This window comes from Chiloscyllium plagiosum, unplaced genomic scaffold (assembly GCF_037043375.1).
Source record: "Chiloscyllium plagiosum isolate Xiang-an unplaced genomic scaffold, Cpla_swu_hap1 HiC_scaffold_25, whole genome shotgun sequence".
Classification (NCBI taxonomy): domain Eukaryota; kingdom Metazoa; phylum Chordata; class Chondrichthyes; order Orectolobiformes; family Hemiscylliidae; genus Chiloscyllium; species Chiloscyllium plagiosum.
This window is the reverse complement of record NW_028270163.1, coordinates 2203093-2230193: the sequence shown is the minus strand read 5'-3', so window position 1 is coordinate 2230193 and position 27101 is coordinate 2203093. Positions and strand designations below refer to the sequence as shown.

The following is a 27101-nucleotide window of genomic DNA, read 5'->3' as shown; positions in this document are numbered from 1 at the left end:
TACTTTGGTCATGGTGAAGGATAGGAGCAGATGGCATGGGAAAGTATTTAATTTGGGGTGGGGGAATTACAATGCTATTAGGCAGGAATTGTGGAGCATAAATTGGAAGCACATATTCTCAGTGAAATGGGCGACAGAAATGTGGAGGTTGTTTAAGGAGCACTTGCTGCGAATGCTAGATAGGTTTGTCCCACTGAGGCAAGGAAGGATGGTAGGGTCAAGAAACCTTGGATGACAATAAGGTGTGGAACTTCTAGTCAAAAGGAAGAAGGATGCTTGGGGAAGCAAGGGCTCTAGAAGGTTACAAGGAACTGAAGAATGGACTTAGGAAAGCTAGAAGGGGCATGAAAAAACCTTGGCGGGTAGGATTCAGGAAAACCCCAAGACATTCTACACTGAATTGAGGAACTGGAGGATGGCCAGAGTGAAGATAAGGCCGAACAGGGATAGTGGAGGGAACTTGTGCAGGGATTTGGAGGAGGTAGGTGAGATCCTTAATGAATACTTTGCTTCAGTATTCTCTAGTGAGAGGGACGTGATCATTTGTGAGGACAGCGTGAAATTGGCTGATATGCTCAAACAGGTAGATGTTAAGAAGCAGGATGTGCTGGAAACTTTGAAAAACCAGGAGGATAGTTTCTGGGTCAGAAGGGACATTTCCTAATGAAAAACACATGCTTGAAACGTCGATCCTCCTGCTCCTCAGATGTTGCGTGACTGGCTGTGCTTTTCCAGCACCACACTTTTTGATTTTCTCCTTAGACGGGATATACCCAAGGTTACTATGGGAAGTGAGGAAAGAAATTGCTGAGCCTTTGGTAATGATCTTTGTATCCTCACTGTCCACTGGAGTACTACCAGATGATTGGAGGGTGACAAATGTTATTCACTTGTTCAAGAAAAGGAATAGGGATAACCCTGAGAATTACAGACTAGTCAGTCTTATGTCAATGGTGGGCAAATTACTGCAGAGGGTTCTGAGAGACAGGATTTATGATTATTTAGAAAAGCATAGTTTGATTAGAGATAATCAACATGGCATTGAGAGGGGCAGGTCATGCCTCACATGCCTTATTGAATTCTTTGAGGATGTGACAAAACACATCGATGAAGGTAGAGCAGTGGATGTGGTGTATATGGATTTTAGCAAGCCGTTTGATGTGGTTGCCCATGGTAGGCTCATTCACAAAGTAGGGAGCCATGGGATACAGGGAAATCTGGCTGTCTGGGTATAGAATTGGCTTGCCCATAGAAGACAGAGGGTGGTAGTAGATGGAAAGTATGCAGCTTGAAGTTCGGTGTTCCACAGCGATCTGTTCTTTGTGATTTTTATTAATGTCTTGGATGAGGAAGTGGAAGGATATGTTCGTAAGTTTGTTGATTACACAATAGTTGATGGAGTTGTGGATAGTGTGAGGGCTGTTATAGGTTGCAGTGGGATATTGACAGTGTATGGAGCTGGGCTGAGAAGTGGCAGATGGAGTTCAACCTGGAAAACTGTGAAGTGATTCACTTTGGAAGGTCAAATTTCAATGCAGATTGGAGGGTTAAAGGCAGGATTCTTGTGGTGGAACAGAGAGATCTTGGGATTCATATCCATAGATCCCTCAAATTTACAACTCAAGTTGATAGGGTTGGTAAGAAGGCGTATGATGTGTTGGCTTTCCTGAGCAAGGGCATTGAGTTTAAGAACCATGAGGTTATGCTACAGCTCTATAAAGCCCTGGTTAGACTGTACTTGGAATATTGTGTTCCGTTCTAGTCACCTTAGAAAGGATGTTGCAGCTTTAGAGAGGGTGCAGAGGAGATTTACCAAGATGCTACTTGAACTGGAGGACATGTCTTATGAAGAAAGGTTGAGGGAGCTAGGGCTTTTCTCATTGGAGCGAAGAAGAATGAGAGGTGACTTGATAGAGGTGTACAAGATGGTGAGAGACATAGATAAAGTGGATAGCCAGAGACTTTTTCCCCAAGATGGAAATGGCTATCACAAGGGGGCATGTGATATCACCCCGAGGGCTGTGGAAACGCTGCACTCAAAAGATACTGATTGCTTTCTACAAACTAATGATGTAAAGAGATATAAGTCGTGCAAGTAAGTGTTATCGAGGTAGATGCTCAGTCATGATCTGATTGAGTGATTGGCTGGATAGTTGGTTTGTGATGCAGAGTGATGTTAACAGCATGGATTCAATTTCCATACTGGTTAAAGTCACCATGAAGGTCCTGACTTATAAACCTCTTACCTCATCTGAGGTGTGGGACACTCAGATTAAACCACCATGAGTCATTTCTCTCTAATGAGATTAGCAGTTTTATGAAGCTCTGGGACTATGATGACTTTATCTTTAGATGAATTGGGGGGAAGCCTTGATAGACTGGATAGCCTCCTCCTGTTTTACATTCTTGACCTATAGATATTTTCTAACCAGTGTGATTCGAGATGTTATTACACACCTCTGGAGTAGGTGGGACTTGAACCTGAGCCTTCTGGTCCAGAGGTAGAGATACTATCACTTAGTCACAAAAACCCTAATTCCCATCCTATTTACTCTGACTTCCTCACTCTCCTGTCTTCCAGCAGACATCTCTTTATGCAGCATTGGATGATACACCCATTCTATCAACACATGCAAAATTAATTCTTCTCCATAATAGTCTAAATAACATTATCTTTTAGTATCTACAATCACTCTCTACAAACTATCCTTAGTATGTGTATTGCTTGGCACATATTTGCACAAAGATGCACTAAAAGAAAATGAGAATCACATTCACACTGTCAATTTATTTATACCCCACCTGTAAAACTGGCAACATCCTAAACTTTTGACTTCCTCTTGGTCTCGATCTCTGATGTGTCTGTTTAATGTTTAATGATTGTTGCACTTTGTTTTTGTGTCTTCCAGTTATGTCATTAAAGACACTTGTTTAATACTGCCAGTCGTGTTACTCACATGGCCACAGGGTCTCTGAAGTACTTCATGGCAAATTCTGTCATTACATACTGGACAAAGTCAGGTGAAGAATGCATGTTTGAAGGAGGATTGTTGGATTCAGAATGTGAGGAGATGATCGTGTTTTCTGAAACTTCACTGGGTGCAGAAATCTAAATAACAAGCAGATCACACATTCTCTTAGTACAGCAAAAGGCAGGTGTAGATATGCTGTGCAAATCAGTGCGAACAATTGTACTATAAAAAAGTCAACTGTTGTGTCTATATTACCTAGCATTTCTGACCATCTGAGGTTATTTCATAAGCACTTCGCAGAATTTAACCAACTGCCCATTTCTCATGTACTTTGAATCTGAGTGGGTTATCCAACCACAAATAAAAAGTCATACCGTAGCTAAGCTTGATCATGTCCTCTCCCAGCTATGTACTTTTCAGGATGAATCACTGTTAAGCAATAAAAATGAGAACCAAGAGAGGACATAAAATGCAATCAAAGTTTGTGAGAAGATTTGTAGCTCGGGTGCTCATTGTTGTGATTCTGTTCGCCGAGCTGGGAATTTGTGTTGCAGACGTTTTGTCCCCTGTCTAGGTGACATCCTCAGTGCTTGGGAGCCTCCTGTGAAGCGCTTCTGTGATGTTTCCTCCGGCATTTATAGTAGTTTGAATCTGCCGCTTCCAGTTGTCAGTTCCAGCTGTCCGCTGCAGTGGTCGGTACATTGGGTCCAGGTCGATGTGCTTATTGATTGAATCTGTGGATGAGTGCCATGCCTCTAGGAATTCCCTGGCTGTTCTCTGTTTGGCTTGTCCTATAATAGTGTTGTCCCAGTCGAACTCAGTATTGTACCCAGTAGTGTACAAAATCCCATGCAAGGACTGTTCATAACACTACATAGGACAAACAGGAAGACAGCTAATGATCCGCATCCATGAACACCAACTAGCCACGAAACGACATGACCAGCTATCCTTAGTAGCCACACACTCAGATGACAAGCAACATGAGTTCGACAGGGACAACACTACTATTGTAGGACAAGCCAAACAGAGAACAGCCAGGGAATTCCTAGAGGCATGGCACTCATCCACAGATTCAATCAATAAGCACATCGACCTGGACTCAATAATTAGGAAAGCTAATAAAATGTTATTATTTATTGTGAGGGGAATTGAATAGAACAGTAAAGAGATTTTGCTTTACTCATGTAGGGCATAGGTGAGACCACATCAGTTACTGTGTAAAGTGTTGGTCTCCTGATTAAAGGAAGCAGTTCTGATAAGCTTTAGTAAACTAATATCTGGAAAGTCTTATAAGAAAAGACTGGACAGGCTGGGCTTGCAAATACTGGAGTTTAGAACATTAAGAGGTTACTTGTTTGGAATCTAAAAGATCCTGAGAAATCCTGACTGGGTTGATGTGGAGAGGATGCTTTCTTTTATGAGATTTCTTGAAGTAAAGCGTCCCTATTTGAAAACAAAGCTCACCCATTTAAGATAGAGATAAGTGGAATCTTTGGAACAGTCATCTTCAAAAGGAGATGGAAGCAGAATCTTTGAATATCTCTAAGACAGGAATAAACAAGAGGATGAAAGGTTACTGGGAAAAGTGTAAATATGTAGTAATCAGCTTAGTGATGAGCCTTTTTTTTATTGAGGGAGCATGTTTGAAGAGCTAAATAGCCTATTCCTGATGCTAGTTCATCTTTTTGTGTTAGATAATAATAACCAGACAGGAAGGGATAAAGTGTATAGAATTAAGAGTGCACCAGCAGATAAAGTGAGAGTGTAAGAAAAAGTAAGGTAAACATACAGAATTAAAGGTTTTGTATCTAAATGTATGCAGAATTTCTAACTAAGTAGATGAACTTATAGTACAATAGAAGCAAGTATGATCTGACAGCCATTGTAGGAATGTGGTTTCAAGTTGACCAGTGTTGGGGCCAGAACAGTCAGGGTATTTCACATTTGGAAAGGACTGGAAGAAAAGAAAAGGTGATGGGATAGCTTGGTTATTAAGGGTTATGATTAATGTGGTCATGGGAAATGATCTTGTTCAGAAAAGCAAGATGCAGAATTAATTTGGGGAAGAAAAAACAGGAAGGGAGATACACCATTGCATGAGTAATTGAAAGATCCACCCTAACAATAGTTACACTGTCAGAAAAAAGTATACACAAATAAATAATGGGGGCTTGGAAGAAAGGAATTAATTATGAGTGATTTCATTTGGATCGGATGAATTAAATTGTCAAAGGTAGCCTGGGAAAGGATTTTATACAGGATATTAGGGGCAATTTCCCAGAGTACTATATTCTGGAGACACATCAGAAGGGATAAAATTGCAATAATTCAGAGAAGGTTCACTCGGCTGACAAGGAGTTAATTGGAGAGTTGCATTGTCAAACAGACAGCTAATACCAAATCTAACAAGGAACAAAGAAACTACTTCTGATAAGAAGATAATCCGCAGACTTGCGATAAGTTGGATGAAAGAGTTTAAAGAATCGTCAGTGATAACATATAGAGTCATAGAGCTGTACAGCATAGAAACAGCCAGGAGGGGGCACGAGAAAAGCTTGGCAGAACGGATTAGGGAGAACACAAAGGCATTTTACACTTATGTGAGGATTAAGAGAATTGTCAAAGAAAGAGTAGGGCCGATCAGGGATAGCATAGGGTACCTGTGTGTGGAGTCTGAGGAGGTAGGGGAAGCCCTAAATGAGTTTTTGCTTCTGTCTTTACGAAAGAAACGAACTTTGTAGTGAATGAAATCTTTGAAGAACAGGTGTGCATGCTGGAATGGGTAGAGATAAAGGAAGCTGATGTGCTGAAAATTTTGTCAAACATTAAGATTGACAAGTCGCCAGGCCTGGATCAGATTTGTCCTCGGCTGCTTTGGGAAACGAGAAATGCAATTGCTTCGCCACTTGCGAAGATCTTTGCATCCTTGCTCTCCACTGGAGTCATACCTGAGGACTGAAGAGAGGCAAATGTAATTCCTCTCTTCAAGAAAGGAAATAGGGAAATCCTCAGCAATTACAGACCAGTAAGTCTCACGTCTGTCGGCTGCAAGATGTTAGAAAGGATTCTGAGGGATAGGATTTATGACCATCTGGAAGAGCATGGCTTGATTAAATGCAGTCAACACCGCTTTGTGAGGGGCAGGTCATGCCTCACAAACCTTATCGAGTTCTTTGAGGATGTGACTAGAAAAGTTGATGAGGGTCGAGCTGTGGATGTGATGTATATGGACTTCAGCAAGGCATTTGATAAGGTTCCCCATGGTAGGCTCATTCAGAAGGTTAGGAGGAATGGGATACAGGGGAACTTAGCTGTCTGGATACAGAATTGGCTGGCCAACAGAAGACAGCGAGTAGTAGTAGAAGGAAAATATTCTGCCTGGAAGTCAGTGGTGAGTGGTGTTCCACTGGGCTCTGTCCTTGGGCCTCTATTGTTTGTAATTTTTATTAATGACTTGGATGAGGGGATTGAAGGATGGGTCAGCAAGTTTGCAGATGACACAAAGGTTGGAGATATCATTGACAGTATAGATGGCTGTTGTAGGCTGCAGCGGGACATTGACAGGATGCAGAGATGGGCTGAGAGGTGGCAGATGGAGTTCAACCTGGATAAATGCGAGGTGATGCATTTTGGAAGGTCGAATTTGAAAGCTGAGTACAGGATTAAGGATAGGATTCTTGGCAGTGTGGAGGCACAGAGGGATCTTGGTGTGCAGGTACATAGATCCTTAAAATGGCCACCCAAGTGGACAGGGTTGTTAAGAAAGCATATGGTGTTTTGGCTTTCATTAACAGGGGGATTGAGTTTAAGAGTCGTGAGATCTTGTTGCAGCTCTATAAAACTTTGGTTAGACCGCACTTGGAATACTGCGTCAAGTTCTGGTCGCCCTATTATAGGGAAGATATGGATGCTTTGGAGAGGGTTCAGAGGAGGTTTACCAGGATGCTGCCTGGACTGGAGGGCTTAACTTATGAAGCTCTCCAAAGCTCGGACTTTTTTCATTGGAGGAAAGGAGGAGGAGAGGGGACCTAATTGAGGTATACAAGATAATGAGAGGCATAGATATAGTCAATAGCCAGAGACTATTTCCCAGGGCAGAAATGGCTAACACGAGGGGTCATAGTTTTAAGCTGGATGGAGGAAAGTATAGAGGAGATATCAGAGGTGGGTTCTTTAACAGAGTTGAGAGAGCATGGAATGCGTTGCCAGCAGCAGTTGTGGAAGCAAGGTCATTGGGGACATTTAAGAGACTGATGGACATGCATATAGTCACAGAAATGTGAGGGTGCATACATGAGGATCAATGGTTGGCACAACATCATGGGCTGAAGGGCCTGTTCTGTGCTGTACTGTTCTATGTTCTAAACAGACCCTTTGGTCCAACTCATCCATGCCGACCAGATATCCTAAATTAATATAGTCCCATTTGCCAGCAATTGGCCCAATCTCTCTAAACCTTCCTATCCATACACCCATCCAGATGCCTTTTAAATGCTGTAATTGTACCAGCCTCCACCACTTCCTCTGGTGGCTCATTCAATACATGCACCACCCTCTGTGTGAAAAGGTTGCCCCTTAGGTCCCTTTTAAACCTTGCTCGTCTCAGCTTAAACTTATACCCTCTAGTTTTGGACTCCCCCTCCCGGGGGAAAAGACCTTGGCTATTTACCCTATCCATGCCCCTCATGATTTTATAAACCTCTATAAGGTCACCCCACAGCCTCTGATGCTCCAGGGAAAACAGCCCCAACCTATTCTGCCTCTCCCTATAGCTCAAACCCTCAAATCCTGTTAACATGCTTGTAAATCTTTTCTGAACCCTTGCAAGTTTCACAACCTTCCTATTGTAAGGAGACCAGAATTGAATGCTATTTCCCAAAATTCGCTAACCAATGTCCTGTACAGCCACAACATTACCTACCAACACCGATACTCAATGCACTGACCAATAAAAGGAAGCACATCAAAGGCCTTCTTCACTTCTCTGTCTATCTGCCACTCTACCTACAAGGAACTATGAATCTGCATTCCAAAATCTCTTTGTCCAACAGCAGTGTGCAACCACTGCTCCTCCACCCCCCCCCCCCCCACCCACAACATCCCCCCTACCTCACTTCCCCACGATCTTACCATTAAGTGTTGCCCTCATTTGTTTTTTTAACCTCACCTCACATTTATCTAAATTAATCTCCACCTGCCACTCCTCGGCCCACTGGCCCATCTGATGAAGGTTCCATTGGACTCTGAGGTAATCTTCTTCGCTGTCCACTACACCTCCAATTTTGGTGTTGTCTGCAAACTTACCAACTATACCTCCTCTGTTCACATCCAAATCATTTATATAAATGATGAAAAGCAGTGGATCCAGCACCGATCCTTGTGGCACACCACTGGTCACAGGCCTCCAGTCTGAAAAGCAACCCTCCACCACCACCCTCTGACTTCTATCTTTGAGCCAGTTCTATATCCATATGGCTAGTTCTCCCTGTATTCCATGTGATCTAACCTTGCTAACCAGTCTACCACGAGGAACCTTGTTGAATACCTTATTTAAGTCCATGTAGATCATGTCTGGGATCAGAGGACGTAGTCTCGGAACAAAGGGATGCCAATTTAAGACTGAGATAAGGAGAAAGTTCTTTTCTTACAAGGTTCAGAGTCTTTGCAACTTCTTGCCATAGAGAGCTGTTGGGACAGAGTCTATTTAAGGTATATTTAAGGTATTCTGGACCTTAAGGATGAAAATCTATCAGAATCAGACACTAGAGCTCCCTCTGTAGCAGAACTCTGCAGAACAACTGTGCATAAGGATTGAACCATGGACACATCCAGAGACAGGCACCATTGGTAGAATCGCGGTCAAGTTCCACCACTAATCGGGTATTACCTAAGTTGAGTTAGGAGACTTAACTTGTTTACTTGAGGGGTCTTATTTTGGTTGCTACAGATTATAAAGTTTTATTATTTGTTTCAGTACTTGATTGTCTGTGAAACCTCTTAATAAGTAGCTGAATCAAAGGCACCATGTGATTTATCCACAGCACTGGCTGAAATCACCAGACCAGGTATTCAACCCACCTGTCTGTATGGTACTGTGCTAATCTGGACACTAGTCTTCTTACCTTTCTGATGGATGATCTATTGGAACTGGGTGTGCTCTTTTGCCTCTCCTCATTCTTCCCCAGGTTACTGTTATAGTAATCAGGAGCTGCTGTTGGCTGAGCATGATCTTCAGGAAACAAGCCAGAGCGTCCACCAATTGACCCAAACTGCCAGCCTGAGGAAGGAAGGATGCAAGATTCAGTAATGCAGATTGGGCCCCAGCTCTCAACCTGCTCTCTGTCACACTTTGCATCTCTGTTTATCTTCTTTCGATATTTGAGGGGATGGTTTATATTTTTCTCATTCTAAAGATAGTTCTGAAACTAATGATATAAATAATAGAATCTGTAATGTACAAGATTTCAGAAGTGACCAGTAGTGTTACACAGGGAGCTGTTCTGGGACCTCTGCAGTTTGTGATTTTTATAAATGACTTGTTGAGGAAGTGGAAGGATGTGTTAGTAAGTTTGCCATTGACACAAAGGCTGATGGAGTTGTGGATAGTGTGGAGGGCTGTCGTAGGATGCAACGGGAGATTGACAGGATGCAGAGCTGAGCTGAGAAGTGGCAGATAGAGTTCAACCTGGAAAAGTGTGAAGTGATTTGTAAGGTCGAATCTGACAGCAGATTACAGGGTTAAAGGCAGGATTCTTGTCAGTGTGGAGGATCTTGGGGTTCATATCCATTGATCCCTCAAAGTTGCAATCTAGGTTGACAGCATTGTTAAGAAGGCATATGGTGTGTTGGCTTTCATGAGCAGAGGCATTGAGTTTAAGAACCACTAGGTTATGCTGCAGGCTCTATAAAGCCCTGATTGTTCAATTCTGGTCGCCTCATTATAGGAAGGATGTGAAAGCTTTCAAGAGGGTGCAGAGGAAATTTACCAGGATGTTGCCTGGATGGAGGGCATGTCTTATGAAGAAAGGTTGAGAAAGCTTTTCTCATTGGAGTGAAGGAGGATGAGAAGTGATTAGATGGAGGTGTACAAGATGTTAAGAGACATAGATAAAGTGAATAGTCAGAGACTTTTACTCAGGGCGGAAATGGCTATCATGAGGGGGCATAATTTTAAGGTGATTGGAGGAAGGTTTAGGGGAGATGTCAGAGGTAGGTTCTTTACACAGAGAGTGGTGGGTGCGTGGAATGCACTGCCAGCAGTGGTAGTAGAGTCAGATACATTAGGGAAATTTAAGCAACTCTTGGGTAGGCATGTGGAAGTTAGTACAATGAAGGATATGTATGGTAATCTGAATTTAGAGTAGGATATAAGGTCGGCACAACATCGAGGGCCAAAAAGCCTGTACTGTGCAGTACTTTTCTGTGAAAGTTACTGATTAGCTTGTGGTGTTGTGACTGGTTGTGGATGACAAAGGCCATCGGCCTGACAACAACGCTGTGACTGGCGTCTTTGTAACTGAGTAAAGCTCCTCAGTGAAACCTGGGAATTGGGGCCTCTGAACTATTTCCCCAGTTTATTTTTACCTCCACCTATAACACCAATTTTTTTTGTCTTTCTATGTCGGTCTACATGCATGTGTATTTTGAGGAATTTTAAAAAGGGGTTAGAGTTCAGAGTTCTAACTAATCGAGTTAAATATTGACAGTTCATAGTGTTTACATGTGGTTAAAATCTATTTATTTGTAGTAAATATTAGTTCTTGTTAAGTGCAGAAACATGGTCCATATTTTTGTTAGTTACAGGTAAATTGAGGATTTTGCATGCTTTGATAATTTTTTAAATTTTTGTAGTAATTCTCGAAATAAAGGGACAGATTTCCAGTGTGGTGTGACACTTTGGCTCTTCATTTTAGACTCTACTATCTCAGCCTTTTAGGACTTTAAAGCCCCGTTATACTGACCTATAATCAACACTGTTTCAATCAGAAAAGGTCTGACCAAGTCTTTCTTTGTATCTCTATTTGTCTGTATCAGGCAGAATGCCAGTGAAATCAGCATTGTAATCCTAAACCAAAACATTTTTTTACAAGTACAATATTCCTAATGAAGTCTCATTCAACTTTTATTTAAAGTTACTACCCCAATGTAATTTTCTTTGTCAGAGATGGAGAGATTTTATTCCTTGTGTGCCTTTTAATAGCTCCCAGAGATAGTGGGACCGTGTATCACAGGACATTTTGGGCCTTTCTACTGGCTCCCATCTGCGTTTGAGCAAAACAAAATCAACAGAGTCCATTTCTGGGCTGCTGTCATTAAATAATTGAAAGAATATTGCAATGTCTGTTCTGAATGGATGTCTGATAGTCTCCTTTGGCTGCCTGAGTTCAGTTAGGTCAGGCATTAATTTCGTCCTGCTGCATCAATGACCACTTCTGAGGGTGTGGTCTGAATGCTATCTATTGATGAGTTTGCAGTTTCCCTTTGAGACTCACCTGGTTCGAGTCCATCTAGAGGCAGGAGCTTGATGATGTCTCCTTTGCGAAAGTTCAGCAAGCTTTTATCATCTGTAATATAGCTCTTAATAGCCATAACGTGGTCAGAGTCCTGTGAGGTAGATATACAATATGAACCAAATTTTCCAGCACCACACTCATGACTCTAATCTCCAGCATCTGCAGTCCTCACTTTCGCCTACTTAAAGTTGGCGAGTCTACTACTGTTGCAGGCAGGGCATTCCACGCCCCTACTACCCTCTGAGTAAAGAAACTACCTCTGACATCTGTCCTATATCTATCACTTCTCAATTTAAAGCTATGTCCCCTCTTGCTAGCCATCACCATGCAAGGAAAAAGGCTCTCACTGTCCAACCTATCTAAACCTCTGATTATCTTGTATGTCTCAATTAAGTCACTTCTCAACCATCTTTGCTCTAATGAAAACAGCCTCAAGTCCCTCAGCCTTTCCTCATAAGACCTTTCCTCCATACCAGGCAACATCATAGTAAATCTCCATTGAATCCTTTTCAAAGCTTTCACATTCTTCCTATAATGCGGTGACCAAAACTGTAAGCAATACTCCAAGTACAGCCATACTAGAATTTTGTACAGCTGCAGCATGACCTCGTGGCTCTGAATGTCAATCCCCCTATCAATAAAAGCTAACACACCGTATGCCTTCTTAACAACCCTGTCAACCTGGGTGGAAATTTTCAGGAATCTATGTACATGGACACCAAGATCTCTCTGCTCGTCCACACTGCCAAGAATCTTATCATTAGCCCAGTACTCTTTATTCCTGTTGCTCCTTCCAAACTAAATCAAATCACACTTCTCCATATTAGACTCCATTTGCCACCTCTCAGCCCAGCTCTGCAGCTTATCTATGCCCCTCTGTAACCTACAACATCCTTTGGCATGACTTACAACTCCACCTACTTTAGTGTCATCTGCAAATTTACTAACACTTCCTTCTACGCTGTCATCCGGGTCATTTATGAAAATGACAAACAGCAGTGGACCCAAAACAGATCCTTGTGGTACACCAGTAGTAACTGAACTCCAGAATGAACACCTCCCATCAAACAGCTCCCTCTGTCTTCTTTCAGCTAGCCACTATCTGATCCAAACCACTAAATCACTCTCAGTCCCATGCCTCCTTATTTTATGCAATAGCCTACTGTGGGGAACCTTATCAAATGCCTTACTGAAATCCATATACACCACATCAACCACTTTACCCTTATCTACCTGTTTGATAACCATCTCAAAGATCTCAATAAAGTTTGTAAGGCACGACCTACCCTTCACAAAACCGTGTTGACTATCCTTAACCAACTTATTCCTCTCTAGATGATTATAAATCCTCTCTCTTATAACCTTTTCCAGTACTTTACCCACAACTGTAAGGCTCATTGGTCTATAATTATCAGGATTGTCTCTACTCCCCTTCTTGAACATGGGGACAACATTTACTATCCTCCAGCCTTCTGGCAGTATTCCTGTAGACAATGACGATATAAAGATCAAAGCCAAAGGCTCAACAATCTCCTCCCTGGCTTCCCAGAGAATCCTAGGATAAATTCCATATGGCACAGAAAACAGAATCCAAAATAGAATCCAAAGATTACTCACTAAACATATCAATCATGCCATGAAAAAACAAAGTAATGCAAACACTTCCAGACGGATAGAATTGAAAAGCAGACAGGTTAGGCTTAAACTTTATTATAAATGATATAAAGACACCAAACTTGTAATTCAGGAAGGAACGGAAAGAGATGACTAAGGGGTAACACAATCCTTAAGCAGCATTTAAAAGAGTACAGATGGAGAAGATGTTTCCATTTGTGGAGCTCATAAATCCACTAGAAAATTCAGGATGAACCTTTTCTCCCAGAGAGAAATCAGCTAGAATGTTGAATTTTCGATCACATTGAGTAGGTGAGATAAATAGTATAGACACATTGAAAGGAAAACTATATAATCATAAATGGGAATGACTATGCTAATTGGCTTAAATGAGAGGTGTGAGAGGGTCATGTGGAGTCCATAAACACTGCTATCAAGTAGTTGGGCATGATGTATTTTATATGTAAATCTTCATATTAGTAATTCCATCCAAAACTGGCGTAGAAACTGGACTGGTAATTGCAACCAATATAGGGGAAACACTTTCCATAATAACTACACTCAATATGGAGTTATTATTGGTATCACAAGAAATACTGATGTTTTACCTATATACCAGTAAGTCAGTTCTTATGTTATTAATACTGTAGAGTGAAGTGTATGGATCTTTTCCAAAATCACAATTGCATGCCAGTTTGAATTGCTACTTTCTGCTGGCCTGCCATAGTTTAATGCTTGCTCCTTTTTCTATTGCTGTTGTATTTTTCAAATCTCCTGTACCTTCTGTAACTCCTCCAGGAATAAAGTGATGAGCATCTTTGCCTGCTCAGCCTTTTCTGAATACAGGACCAGCTGCTCATTCTTCAGAGAAAATTCCAGCATGGTTTCTTCCTTTAATGTCACATTCAGTATTTCCGTATAACTGTAACAAAGGGAGAGAGGTAAATGGGTGTCCATTATCTTCACAGGTATTTTACTCAGCCTCAGCAGGTTCCTGTCTGCTGGAAACTTTCTCCATGGTGCTCAAAAGGCATAGATGTAATGTGTCAATGATCTCTTCTTGTGCTGTACATTTTTTGACAATTTTGTAGCCAAGTAACAGAGGAGACAACAGAGAAATTAAATAGAGAGGAACTACTTAAAGGTTGTCAGGGCGTGCTCAAAGTTAAAAGTTCACCCTGTCTGTCATAGGATGCACTCTGAGTTGCTGATGGAAGTAAAGATGGAAATTGCATCACCTTTCAATCCTCCTTTAATTCTGGTAGTGGTACCAGAGGAATACTGTAATGGTTACAATTCATATTCAAAAAGGCAAGTGGGATAAGCACAGCAATTACTAGCCAGTCAGCTTAACATTGGTGGTGGGGAAATGCTTAAATATAATAATCTGGGATAAAAAAAATTGACACTTAGAATCAATACAGTGTATAAGCAGGCCATTCAGTTCATCAAGTCCACACCAAGTCTCTGAATAGCATGCCACCCTGACCACTTCCAGCCCACCATGTTAATGCTGACCACCAAACAACAAACTGCACTAATCCAATTTAACTGCACTTGCTTCATAGCTTACTATACCCTGGCATTTTAAGTACTCATCCAGATACTTTCTAAATGTTGCAATAGAACCTCCCTCCACCACCCTCTCTGGCAGCACATTTTATTTTTCCACCAGCTTTAGGATGAAAAGCATTTTTCTCAGATTTTCTCTAAATCACTTACTCCTCACCTTAAACATATGCCCTCTTGTCTTAGACATGTCTGCCAAGTGGAAAAGATTTTCTGAGTCTATTCTGTCTGTGTCTCTCATAAGTATGTATCTCTCAATCAAATTTCCCCTCAGCCTCCTCTGCTCCTCGGAAAACAAACCCAGCCTATCCAGTTCTCTTCGTAATTGAGACTTTTCACCTTAGGCAATATCTGGTCAATCTCCTCTGCACCCTTCTGATAGTGTGGTTACCAGAACTGCACACAGTATTTCATCTGTGGCCTAAACAATAATTTATGAAGTTGTAACAAGACTTCCTTACTCCTATATTCTTTGCCTAACTAATGAAGGCAAGCATTCTGTATGCCTTCTTCACTACTTTATCCATCTGTGCTGACTCCTTCAAGGATCTATGAACCTGTACACCAAGGTCCTTTGTTCCTCAGTACTCCCTAAGAACCGACCTTTCATTGTATATATCCTTTACTTATTAAACCCCTCAAAATGTATCACCTCCCATTTATCAGGAATAACTTCCATCTGCTGTTGCTCTGGCCAATTTCCCAGATTGAAGCCTAAGACCATGCTCCTTCCTATCAACACCACCGTCAATTTTCATGAAAAGTGCAAACTTACTTATATTTTCTCCATTCATATCCAAGTCATTAACACACATAGCAAACAGCAAGGATCCCAGTGCTGATCCTTGTGATACACTGCTGGTCACAGGCTTCAAATCAATCACAAATATCCTCTACCATCATCCTTTACCTCCTTTTGAAAGCCAATTTAGCATCTAGTTTGCCAACTTGCCTTGGATCCCATGGGCTATTACCTTTTGGACCAGGCTTCCATGTGGGATCTTGTCAAAGGCCTTACTGAAGTCTATGTAAACAACATCACCTGCACTACCTTCTAAAATGTATTTAGTTACCCTTTCAAAAAATTCAATTAAATTAGTCAGACAGGATCTCCCTTTAACAAATTCATGCTGACTATCCTTGATCAATCCTGCCTTTCCAAGTACTGATTAATCCTGTCCTTCACATTTTTTGCAAACATTTCCCTACAACTGGCATCAGACCAGTTGTCTGGATAGTGCCTTCCTGTCCTTTTTCATTCTATAATTGCAGAGGTGGTAGCCAAAAAACTGGTTATCAGCTTGGATGCAGCAGTTGTGATTGTAGCAATAGTAGAGGCCCATAAGTGAGACTCCAGGGCCTTTACAGAGACGCAGGACCCTGCTTCACAGATTCCAGCCAATGTCAAGCAGCAGCTGGAGAGCAGCAGATGGGGATCAAGAAGAAGAGAGAAAGATGAACTCTACTGCGGTAAAGGAAACAACAAATGCTGGAGATCACAGCAGGTCAGAACTCTCCATGGATGCTGTCTGAGTCACTGTGATCTCCAGCATTTGTTGTTTTCAGTACAGATTCCAGCATCTGCAGTAATTTGTACCTATTTATTGCAATAAAATCTTGCATTATGTTCAGTGTTTCAAGATGGCGCCAGAGAGTGGCAACTTTGCATATAATTTGCAGAAAAACACTTTTCATTGTATTTTTTATATACATGTGATAATAAATCTAAATCCTGAAAAGATATCAAAGGGCTAACACATTCAGATGTAGCTGTGTACAAATGAATATGAGACACAGCCCACTGACAAAAGCTTGCTAACAGCTAAAAAATAACAGATCCAGACACACTGACATAAATGGACACAATGACACACTAACATATGAAATTATCTTTCCCGATGTCTTACCTATAGCTCTGAAGAATTTTAAAATTGTCTGATTTCATTCCGACTGCTTGCACCAACTTTATCAGCTTGATCCCTCGGTGAGAGATGCTGAGAATCTGCACATTGCTGCCAATGTCCCCCTGAATTAAAAAGAAATGTGTGGGGTCTCCAATTGAGCACAGCCATGATATGACACAGTTTCAATGCCTCTCTGCTTTAAATGTTTGTTCATCTTAACAGCATTCTGATCAGGATTACACTGCACACTGTTTATCTGACAGACTTTCATTAGCGATCTGGCATAATTTCCTGGGTAGAAAGTTAGGTGGAAAACACCACCAGAAGTAAAAGAAGGAGTAGACCATTCAACCTCACCAAGCCTGCTCCACCATTTGATATGATTATGGCTGATTTTGGGCTTCAACCATGCTCCTACCTGCTCCCAATATCCCCTGATTCTACATCCTTAAATATATGCAATGATTGAGCATGCACAGCATTCTGTGCAATACAGAATTCCAAAGATTCACAACTTTTTATGAATTCCTTATGATCTGTGTCATCAGTGATGAACCCCTTGTCCTGAAACTGTTCCAATCAGTGGGAACAATCTCTCTCATTGTCTACCTTGTTGAAGCCTTTCAGAAATTTTTAGAAGTTCTTTTAAAATTCAAGCGATGGTAACACAAGGTTTCCTGCAGTGAGTGAACAGAACCTGCGATGCCTGAGAATGTACTGGAGGCATTCATAATTCCATAGAATTCTTCATCAAGTTGGAGCATGAGGTAATTAGTTCTGATATTAGGGTCCTGATTCTCAATAAGAGAAATTTTGATGATATGAAGAGTGTTGGGTATGAAGGATCGGTAAATTCAAAATGTGTATGGGTAAACTACAAAATTGTTTAATCCTTCTTACACAAGTATAAAAAGTACAATGGCTTATGAGGGAAGTTAGAAATAGTCATCGATGCAAAATAGAGGCACATAAATTGGCAAGAGAAAAAACAGAGAATTGGGAACACTTTAAAAGTCAGCAAAGGGGGACCAAGGGATTGATTAAGAAGGAGAAAGCAGAGTATGAGAGTAAGCTTGCAGGGGAACATTGACTGTAAAAGCTTCCATAAGTATTAAAGAGAAAACGAAAAGATGAAAACTAATGTAAGTCCTTACAGTCATAAATGAGAGAGTTTAGAATGGGGAACAAAGAAATGGCTGATGAACTGAATTAATCTTTCACTCTGTCTTCACAAGGGTGGACAGGAATAAGAAATTATGAGGAACACTGGTTTAGTGAGAGGGAAGAATTGAAAAAAATCTGTATTAGTAGAGAAATGTGTTGGAGAAATTGGTGTGATTGGAAGCTGATAAATTCTCAGGACCTATAATCTACATGCTAGAGTACTTAAGGAGGTGGCTGAAGAAATAGTGGATGCATTAGTGGTTATCTTTAGATTCTGGGATAGTTCCTACAGATTGAAAGCTGACTAATGTAACCCCACTATTTAAAAATGGAGATAGGGAGAGACCAGGTAATTATAGACCAGTGAGGTCTGATGTCAGTTATGTGAAAGATGCTGAGAGTACACTATCGAGGACTTTATAGCAGAGAACTGAGAAATCAGTGTTAGAATCAGTCAGCCAGCATGGATCTACAAAAGGGAAATAATGCTTGACAAATCTACTGGAATTCTATGAGGATGTAACTAGAAAGTTGATCAGGGAGAGCCAGTGGATGTGGTTATTTGCACTTTCAGAAGTCCTTTGACAAAGTACTACATACAAGATTAATGGGTATAATTATGATGCAAGAGATTGAGTGTAGTATCTTGAGATAGAAATTGATTAGCAGGCAGGAAACAAAGAGTATGAATTAATGAATTGCAGTGGGGTACCACAAGGAGCAGTACCAGGATCTCAGCTAATGACAATATACATTAATGATTTGGATGAGGGAACAAAGTGTAATATCTTAAAAGTTGCAGATGACACAAAGCTGAGTGGAAGGGTGAACTGTGGGGAGCATATAGAGATGTTGTGATTTGGACAGGCTGAGTGAGTGGGCAAATGCCTGGCAGTTATGTGGATAAATGTGTAGTTATTTTTATTTGAATGTCTGTAAATTGAGAGGATGGGAATGTTCAACGAGACCGAGGTGTCCTTTTGCTCAGGTCACTGAACATAAAGTGTCCTTGTGCACCAATCACTGAAAGTCAGTGCGCAGTTTCAAGAAATTTCAAGAAGGCATTGGTGAGGTCACACCTGGAATATTTTTTATTTCTGGTCTCCTTATCTGAGGAAGGATGCTCTTGCTATGAAGGGAGTGCAGTGAATGTTTACCAAATTGATTCCTTGGATGGAAGGACTGACTTACGAGGAGAGATTGCGTCAATTTGGGTTGTATTCACTGAAGTTTAGAAGACCATAGAGGAATTCATAGAAACCTATAAAATTCCAACAGGACTGGCAGGAAGGATCTTCCCGATTGTGGGAATTCAGAACCAGGGTCAATTTAAGGATAAAGGCCAAACCTTTTAAGGCTAAGATGAGGAAAAAGTTCTTCAACCAGACAGTGGGGTGTCTGTGAAATTCACCAGCAAAGAAAGTGATTGATGCCAAAACATTATGTGTTTTCAAGAAGGTGGAAGATATAGCTCTCATGGCTAAATGGATAAGGGATATGGAGGGAGGGCAGAATGATGGTATTGAGCTCGATGACCAGCCATGATCATATTACAAGGGGGCATAGCTTTAAATTAAGGGGGGGTAGGTATAGGACAGATGTTAGGGGTAGGTTCTTTACTCAGCGAGTTGTGAGTTCATGGAATGCCCTGCCAGTAGCAGTGGTGGACTCTCCCTCATTATGGGCATTTAAGCGGGCATTGGATAGGCATATGGAGGATAGTGGGCTAGTGTAGGTTAGATGGGCTTGGATCGGCGCAACATCGAGGGCCGAAGGGCCTGTACTGCGCTGTATTCTTCTATGTTCTATGTTCTATGAATGACAGAAAAGGCTCAAGGGACTGTGTTTCTTAGTATAATTATTAGGTAAGTTCAAGACAGAGATTGATATAAATTTTTCTTTAATAGGAATGTTATAAGGGATATGAGGATAGCATGGTAACTTGATGTTGAGGTAGATGATCAGCCATGATCCAGAATAGTGGAGCACACTTGAGGACTTAATAGCCTACTATTGAGTGGCATGGTAGCTCAGTGGTTAGCATTGCTGCCTCACAGCGCCAGAGACCCGGGTTTGATTCCAGCCTTGGGCGACTGTCTGTGTGCAGTTTGCACATTCTTCCTGCGTCTGCGTAGGTTTCCTCCGGGTGCTCCGGTTTCCTCCCACAGACCAAAGATGGGCAGGTGAGGTGAATTGGCTATGCTAAATTGCCCATAGGGTTCAGGGGTGTGTACATTAAGTGCATTAGTAAGGGATAAATGTAAGATGGGGAATGGGTCTGGGTGGGTTACTCTTTGGAGGGTAAGTGTGGACTTGTTGGGCCAAAGAGTCTGTTTCCACACTGTAGGGATTCTATAGACTACTCTGATGTTCCTGTCATTTATAGAAGAAAATTAACTACAACACCACTTATCTTTATATAATACCTTTAAATAATAAAAATATCTCATAAGGCAATTACAAAACAAAATTAACATAAGCTACATCAAGAGATATGTCAAATGACCAAATGCTTGATTAGAGAGTTAGATTTTAAGGAGTATCCGAGAAGTAGGAAAGTGAGGTAGAGAGGTGGAGCTTGTTCCAGACATTAGGATCTTTCCAGCTGAAGACATGGTCACCAACAATGAAGCAATTTAAATAAGGGATGCTCAAGTGATAGGATCAGAAGGGCAAAAACATCTGGAACGCTTATGGAGCTGAAGGAGAAGGCAGAGATAGGCAGGAAAAGGTTAGTAAGGAATGTGAAAACGAATGAAAATTTTAAAAACAAGGCATTGAGCCTTTAATACTTTAAACTACATAAATACTTCCCCAAATTTATTAAAACATTCAAGGCAATTGGTAAATTTCATCAACATTGTGCCAAATAAGTTTTTCCATGATTTATTTAAATATTCCCTGTCGACCTTAAAAATCTCAATTATGAAAAAAAAATTCAAATGAAAATGTTTTAAGTAATTCAATGATTTTATCAATGGTCTTATTGAAAAATTCAAAAAGGGAAATTGAAAGGGATGTATTTACATAGTACTTCATAATGAGGAAATTGATACAAAAGTCGAGTGTGTGGTGCTGGAAAAGCACAGCAGGTCAGGCAGCATCTGAGGAGCAGAGAAATCAACATTTCGGGCATAAGCCCTTCATCCAGCATCTGCAGTCCTCACTTTCTTCAAGTTGATACAGAAGTGTGACCAAGAATATGAAAACACAAAGTTTGTACATTGTGTCTAAGTGTTAGATTTTTAATATCAGACAGATAAATCTGACACATATACAGTAAAAGCAATACCTCAAAATTGTTGATGCTGTACTTACACTGACAGGGAACATCCGAGAAAAGTAGATAGCCCAGTTGTCACGTGCAGCGACCACAATCCGCTTCTTCAGCCCATTGTCCTGCAGCAACCGTACATCAGTCCCAATGTGAAGTTCAGCTGCAAACAAGAACAAGTAGGGCCTAATGAGAGTCTCAATATATAAGTGTATCAGCTCCTGTAAAGTGTAACAACACAGTCTGTTGGAGCACATTTGTCACAGCACCTTAACCCCTTTCTCATTTGCCTATTAAGCTGAGGTACCCAACTCACTGGAGATTATTTTGTAACAATATCCCATGCAGCTCATTGCAATAATCAGGTTGACCATGTTATCTCTATGCTGAACTCAACAATTACTTCCCTCTGTTTCCATTCTTCTCCAAAACCCACTGCTTATTGGGAATTTACTATTCCTTCTGATGTTATGCTCTCTGATACTGAAAGTTCTGTACTCAGCGAAGATCCTGGTTTATCCATTTGAATCCCCACCATGACATGATACTGAAATCTTCTGTTGCCTTCACCTCTGTGTCCACTTCTTTTGAAAGAGTCCACTCCCCCCCCCCCCCCACAGATGCATTCATCCACCTCCAACAGACAGCCCCCACCTAGACCCCTCTCCCTTATCCTTTATCTGCACTTAACCTATTCATTGAGAACTTTTGACATGACGTTAGTCACCTTAATTTGCCTGTCCTTCTCACCCATTCGAACCTACCTCCCTCTGAACTGACTGCACTTTGTGCTCTCAGATCCAACCCTGACTTTGTCATCAAGAGGGTGACAAGAGGGGTGCTGTTGTTGTCTGTTGTACGAACCTCTACATTGCACTGCCAGCTCTCCGACACCTCCTACTATCTCCCCTGGACTATGACCCCATTATCAAACCATTGTGTCCACAACAGTCACTAATCTCATCTTATTGGGGCATCTCTCCACCACAGCCCCTGAGCTCACAGTTGCCAATCCCATACAGCTCACTTCCCACCTACTTCTCAAATTCCATAAACAGGACTGGCCGGGCGGACCTATTTCTGTCTGCTCCTGCCTCATGGAACGTATTTCTTTCTTAGTGTAGAATCCCTACAGTGTGGAAACAGGCCCTTCAGCCTAACAAGTCCACACTGACCCTCTGAAGAGTAACCCACCCATACCCACTCCCTATCCTACATTCACCTTTGACAAACGCACCTAACCTACACATCCCTAAACTAGCATGGCCAATTCACCTAACCTGCGCATTTTTGGATTGGGGGAGAAAACTGGAGCACCTGGAGGAAATCCACACAGACACAGGTAGATTATGCAAACTCCACAACTGCCCAAGATTGGGATTGAACCCAGGAGGAAGGCAGAGATGGGACAAGCACAAGAGACCCCGGGGGAAGTACCTGTCAGGAACAGGTTGAATCTTTTGGAAACCGTAGAGACAAACGTCACTGCCAGTCCGAGAGGCGGTCAGGTCTCCCAATCAGAAATTGGCGTGGAGGCAGAGCCGAGGAGTCAGACATCACACAGAGCCGTGGTAATAGGGACTCCATAGTGAGAGGGACTGAAAGGGGTTTCTGCGGCAACAGGCGGGATTTGAGGATGGTGCGTTGCCTTCCTGGTGCCAGGATTAAGGACATCGCAGACAGAGTGCAGGAAATCCTTAAGGGCGAACGTGAAGAGCCAGACGTGGTGGTGCATGTTGGCACAAATGACGTTGGGAAGAAGAGGAAGGACATTCTATAGCTGGACTTCAGAGAACTCGGAAGAAGGCTGAAAAGCAGGACATCCAGGGTGGTTATCTCCGGTTTGCTTCCAGTTCCTCGGGCTGGAGAGGACAGGAACTGGGAGATAATGGACATGAATGTGTGGCTGGGGAACTGGTGCAGGAAGCAAGGATTTAAATTCTTGGATCACTGGAGTATGTTTAGCGGTAAGGATAAATTATACAAGAGAGACGGGTTGCACCCTAATAGATGGGGGACCAGCATTGTGGCAGGTAGGTTTGCCACTGCAACACAGCTGCGTTTAAACTAAATAGCGGGGGGGGGGAGGGGACAAACTGGAAGTTTAAGAAGGAAGTTAAAGAGAAAGTTAGAACAAGAGAAGTCAAGAAAGACAACAGAATCAATGGAGCAGAAAGAGAGTCGAGGAATAGGGAGAGAGAACAGTTAAATGCGTGGCTACAGGGATGGTGCAGGAGGGAGGGGTTCCGGTATTTGGATAACTGGGGTTCTTTCTGGGGAAGGTGGGACCTCTATAAACAGGATGGTCTGCACCTGAACCTGAGGGGCACCAGTATCCTTGGTGGGAGGTTTGCTAGTGCTCTTGGGGGTGGTTTAAACTAACTCTGCAGGGGCATGGGAACCCAGACTGTAGCTTTAGGGTGCAGGACCTGGAGTGTAGGGAGGTTAGGAACATGGCATCAATTTCAAAGGAGGGTGCCTGTAAACAGGAAAGTGGCTTGAAGTGTGTATACTTCAATGCAAGAAGTATACGAAATAAGGTAGGTGAACTTGCAGCGTGGGTTGGAACCTGGGACTTCGATGTTGTGGCTATTACGGAGACATGGGTAGAACAGGGACAGGATTGGCTGTTGCAGGTTCGAGGGTTTAAATGTTTTAGTAGGGTCAGAGGTGGGGGTAAAAGAGGGGGAGGTGTGGCATTGCTTGTCAAAGATAGTATTACAGCTGTGGAAAGGACGATGGATGAAGACTCGCCATGTGAGGTAGTTTGGGCTGAGGTGAGGAATAGGAAAGGAGAGCTCACCCTGTTAGGAGTCTTTTACAGGCCTCCTAATAGTCCTAGAAACGTAGAAGAAAGGATTGCGAGGATGATTCAAGAGAAGAGTGAAAGTAATAGGGTGGTTATTATGGGGGACTTTAACTTTCCTGATATTGATTGGGAAAGCTATAGCTCAAGTTCGTTAGATGGGTCAGTGTTTGTCTAATGTGTGCAGGAGAGCTTCCTGAGACAATATGTAGATAGGCCAACAAGAGGTGAGGCCATATTGGATTTGGTTCTGGGTAATGAACCAGGCCAGGTGTTAGAATTAGAGGTAGGTGAGCACTTTGGGGACAGTGACCACAATTCAGTGACTTTTACTCTAGTGATGGAGAGGGATAAGTGTGCACTACAGGGCAAGAGTTATAGCTGGGGGCAGGGAAATTATGATGCAGTGAGGCATGACTTAGGATGTGTGGCTTGGAAAAGTAAGCTTCAAGGCAAGGGCGTAATTGATATGTGGAGCTTGTTCAAGGAGCAACTATTGAGTGTCCTTGATAAGTATGTACCCGTCAGGCAGGGAGGAAAAGGTCGTGTGAGGGAGCCGTGGTTTAATAAGGAATTGGAATCCCTTGTTAAAGGGAAGAGGGCGGCCTATGTAAAGATGAGGCGTGAAGGTTCAATTGGGGCGATTGAGAGTTATAAGGTAGCCAGGAAGGACCTGAAGAGAGAGCTAAGAGCAGCAAGGAGGTCCTTAGTTGGTAGGATTAGGGAAAACCCTAAGGCTTTCTATAGGTATGTCAGGAATAAAAGAATGACTAGGGTAGGAATAGGTCCAGTCAAGGATAGTAGTGGGAAGTTGCGTGTGGAGGCTGAAGAGATTGGGGAGACACTGAATGAATACTTTTCGTCAGTATTCAATCAGGAACAGGACATTGTTGTCAATGTGAGAACTGAGTCACAATTAAGTAGAATGGATGGCTTTGAGGTATGTAGAGAAGAGGTGTTGGAAATTCTGGAAAGGGTGAAAATAAATAGGTCCCCTGGGCCTGATGGCATTTATCCTAGGATTCTCTGGGAAGCAAGGGAGGAGATAGCAGAGCCATTGGCCTTGATTTTTATGTCCTCGTTGTCTACAGGAGTAGTGCCAGAAGATTGGAGGCTAGCAAATGTGGTTCCCTTGTTCAAGAAGGGGAGTAGGGATAACCCTAGTAACTATAGGCTGGTCAGTCTCACTTCTGTTGTGGGCAAAATCTTAGAGAGAATTGTAAGGGATAGGATTTATGAACATCTGGATAGGAATAATGTGATCAAGGATAGTCAGCATGGTTTTGTGAAGGGCAGGTCGTGCCTCACAAACCTTATTGAATTCTTTGAGAAGGTGACTAAGGAGGTGGACGAGGGGAAAGCGGTAGATGTGGTGTATATGGATTTTAGTAAGGCGTTTGATAAGGTTCCCCATGGTAGACTACTGCAAAAAAATACGGAGGTATGGCATTGAGGGTGAGTTGGAGGTTTGGATTAGGAGTTGGCTGGCTGGAAGAAGACAGAGGGTAGTAGTTGATGGCAAAGGTTCATCTTGGAGTGCCGTCACTAGCGGTGTTCCGCAAGGATCTGTTTTGGGACCATTGCTATGAGACCATTTTTAGAAATGACCTGGAGGAGGGGTTAGAAGGTTGGGTGAACAAGTTTGCGGATGATACGAAAGTCGGAGGAGTTGTAGACAGTGAGGTTACAGCGGGATATAGATAAGCTGCAGAACTGGGCAGAAAGGTGGCAAATGGAGTTCAATGTGGGTAAGTGTGAGGTGATTCACTTTGGTAAGAGTAATAAAAAGATGGGGTACTGGGCTAACGGTCGGTAGTGTGGATGAGCAGAGGGATCTTGGTGTCCATGTACACAGATCTTTGAAAGTTGCCACCCAGGTAAATAGTGCGGTGAAGAAGGCATATGGCGTACTGGCTTTTATTGGTAGAGGAATTGAGTTCCGGAGTACTGAGTTCATGTTGCAGTTGTATAAGACTCTGGTGCGGCCGCATCTGGAGTATTGTGTGCAGTTTTGGTCGCCATATTATAGGAAGGATGTGGAGGCACTGGAACGGGTGCAGAGGAGGTTTACCAGGATGTTGCCTGGTATGGTAGAAAGATCGTATGAGGAAAGGCTGAGGCACTTGGGGTTGTTTTCATTGGAGAAAAGAAGGTTTAGGGGTGACTTGATAGAGGTGTACAAGATGATTAGGGGTTTAGATAGGGTCGACAGTGAGAATGTTTTTCCACATATGGAGTCAGCTATTACAAGGGGGCATAGCTTTAAATTAAGGGGGGGTAGGTATAGGACAGATGTTAGGGGTAGGTTCTTTACTCAGCGAGTCGTGAGTTCATGGAATGTCCTGCCAGTAGCAGTGGTGGACTCTCCCTCATTATGGGCATTTAAGCGGGCATTGGATAGGCATATGGAGGATAGTGGGCTAGTGTAGGTTAGGTGGGCTTGGATCGGCGCAACATCGAGGGCCGAAGGGCCTGTACTGCGCTGTATTCTTCTATGTTCTATGTTCTAAAACTCAAAAAAGGATCATGTCGTAAGGTCAAATGAAATAGAGATTGATAGGAAGGGTGAGGGGAGTAACAAATTAAAAGTATTATATATGAATGCACGAAGCATTAGAAATAAGGTGGATGAGCTTGAGGCTCATTTGGAAATTGGCAGTTACAATGTTGTGGGGATAACTGAGACATGGCTTCAAGTGGACAGGGCCTGGGAAATGAATATTCAAGGCTATACGTGCTATCGTAAGGACAGACTGACTGGCAGAGGGGGTGGGGTGGCCCTGTTGGTGAGGAATGATATTCAGTCCCTTGCGCGGGAGGACCTAGAATCAGGGGATGTAGAGTCAGTATGGATAGAGCTGAGAAATTCTAAGGGTAGAAAGACCCTAATGGGAGTTATCTGCAGGCCCCCAAACAGTAGCCTGGATGGAGTGTGTAAGTTGAATAAGGAGCTGAAATTGGCCTGTCAAAGATATTACTACAGTTGTTATGGGGGATTTCAACATGCAGGTAAACTGGGAGAATCAGGATGGTACTGGACCCCAAGAAAGGGAGTTTGTGGAGTGCCTCCGAGATAGATTCTTAGAACAGCTGGTGCTGGAGCCTACCAGGGAGAAGGCAATTCTGGATCTGGTGTTGTACAACGAACCGGATTTGATCAGGGACCTCGAAGTAAAGGAGCCATTAGGAGGTAGTGACCACAATACAATAAGCTTTAATCTGCAGTTTGAAAGGGAGAAGGTAGAATCGGAAGTGACAATATTTCAGTTGAATAAGGGGAAC

The 27101-nt window shown here is 42.4% G+C and overlaps 1 protein-coding gene across 1 annotated transcript in view; it reads right to left on the bottom strand.

Annotated features, from left to right (window-relative positions):
• myo15b (myosin XVB) overlaps positions 1–27101 on the bottom strand; it is a 267080-nt gene that overhangs the window by 70406 nt on the left and 169573 nt on the right. Inside the window, exons 25-30 of the mRNA XM_088000375.1 lie at positions 21058–21176; positions 16579–16697; positions 13883–14024; positions 11468–11579; positions 9098–9252; positions 2958–3109 (exon numbers count right to left, since the gene is read on the bottom strand). Of these exons, the coding sequence (XP_087856501.1) occupies positions 2958–3109; positions 9098–9252; positions 11468–11579; positions 13883–14024; positions 16579–16697; positions 21058–21176 (799 nt within the window). The remainder of the gene's footprint in view (positions 1–2957; positions 3110–9097; positions 9253–11467; positions 11580–13882; positions 14025–16578; positions 16698–21057; positions 21177–27101) is intronic.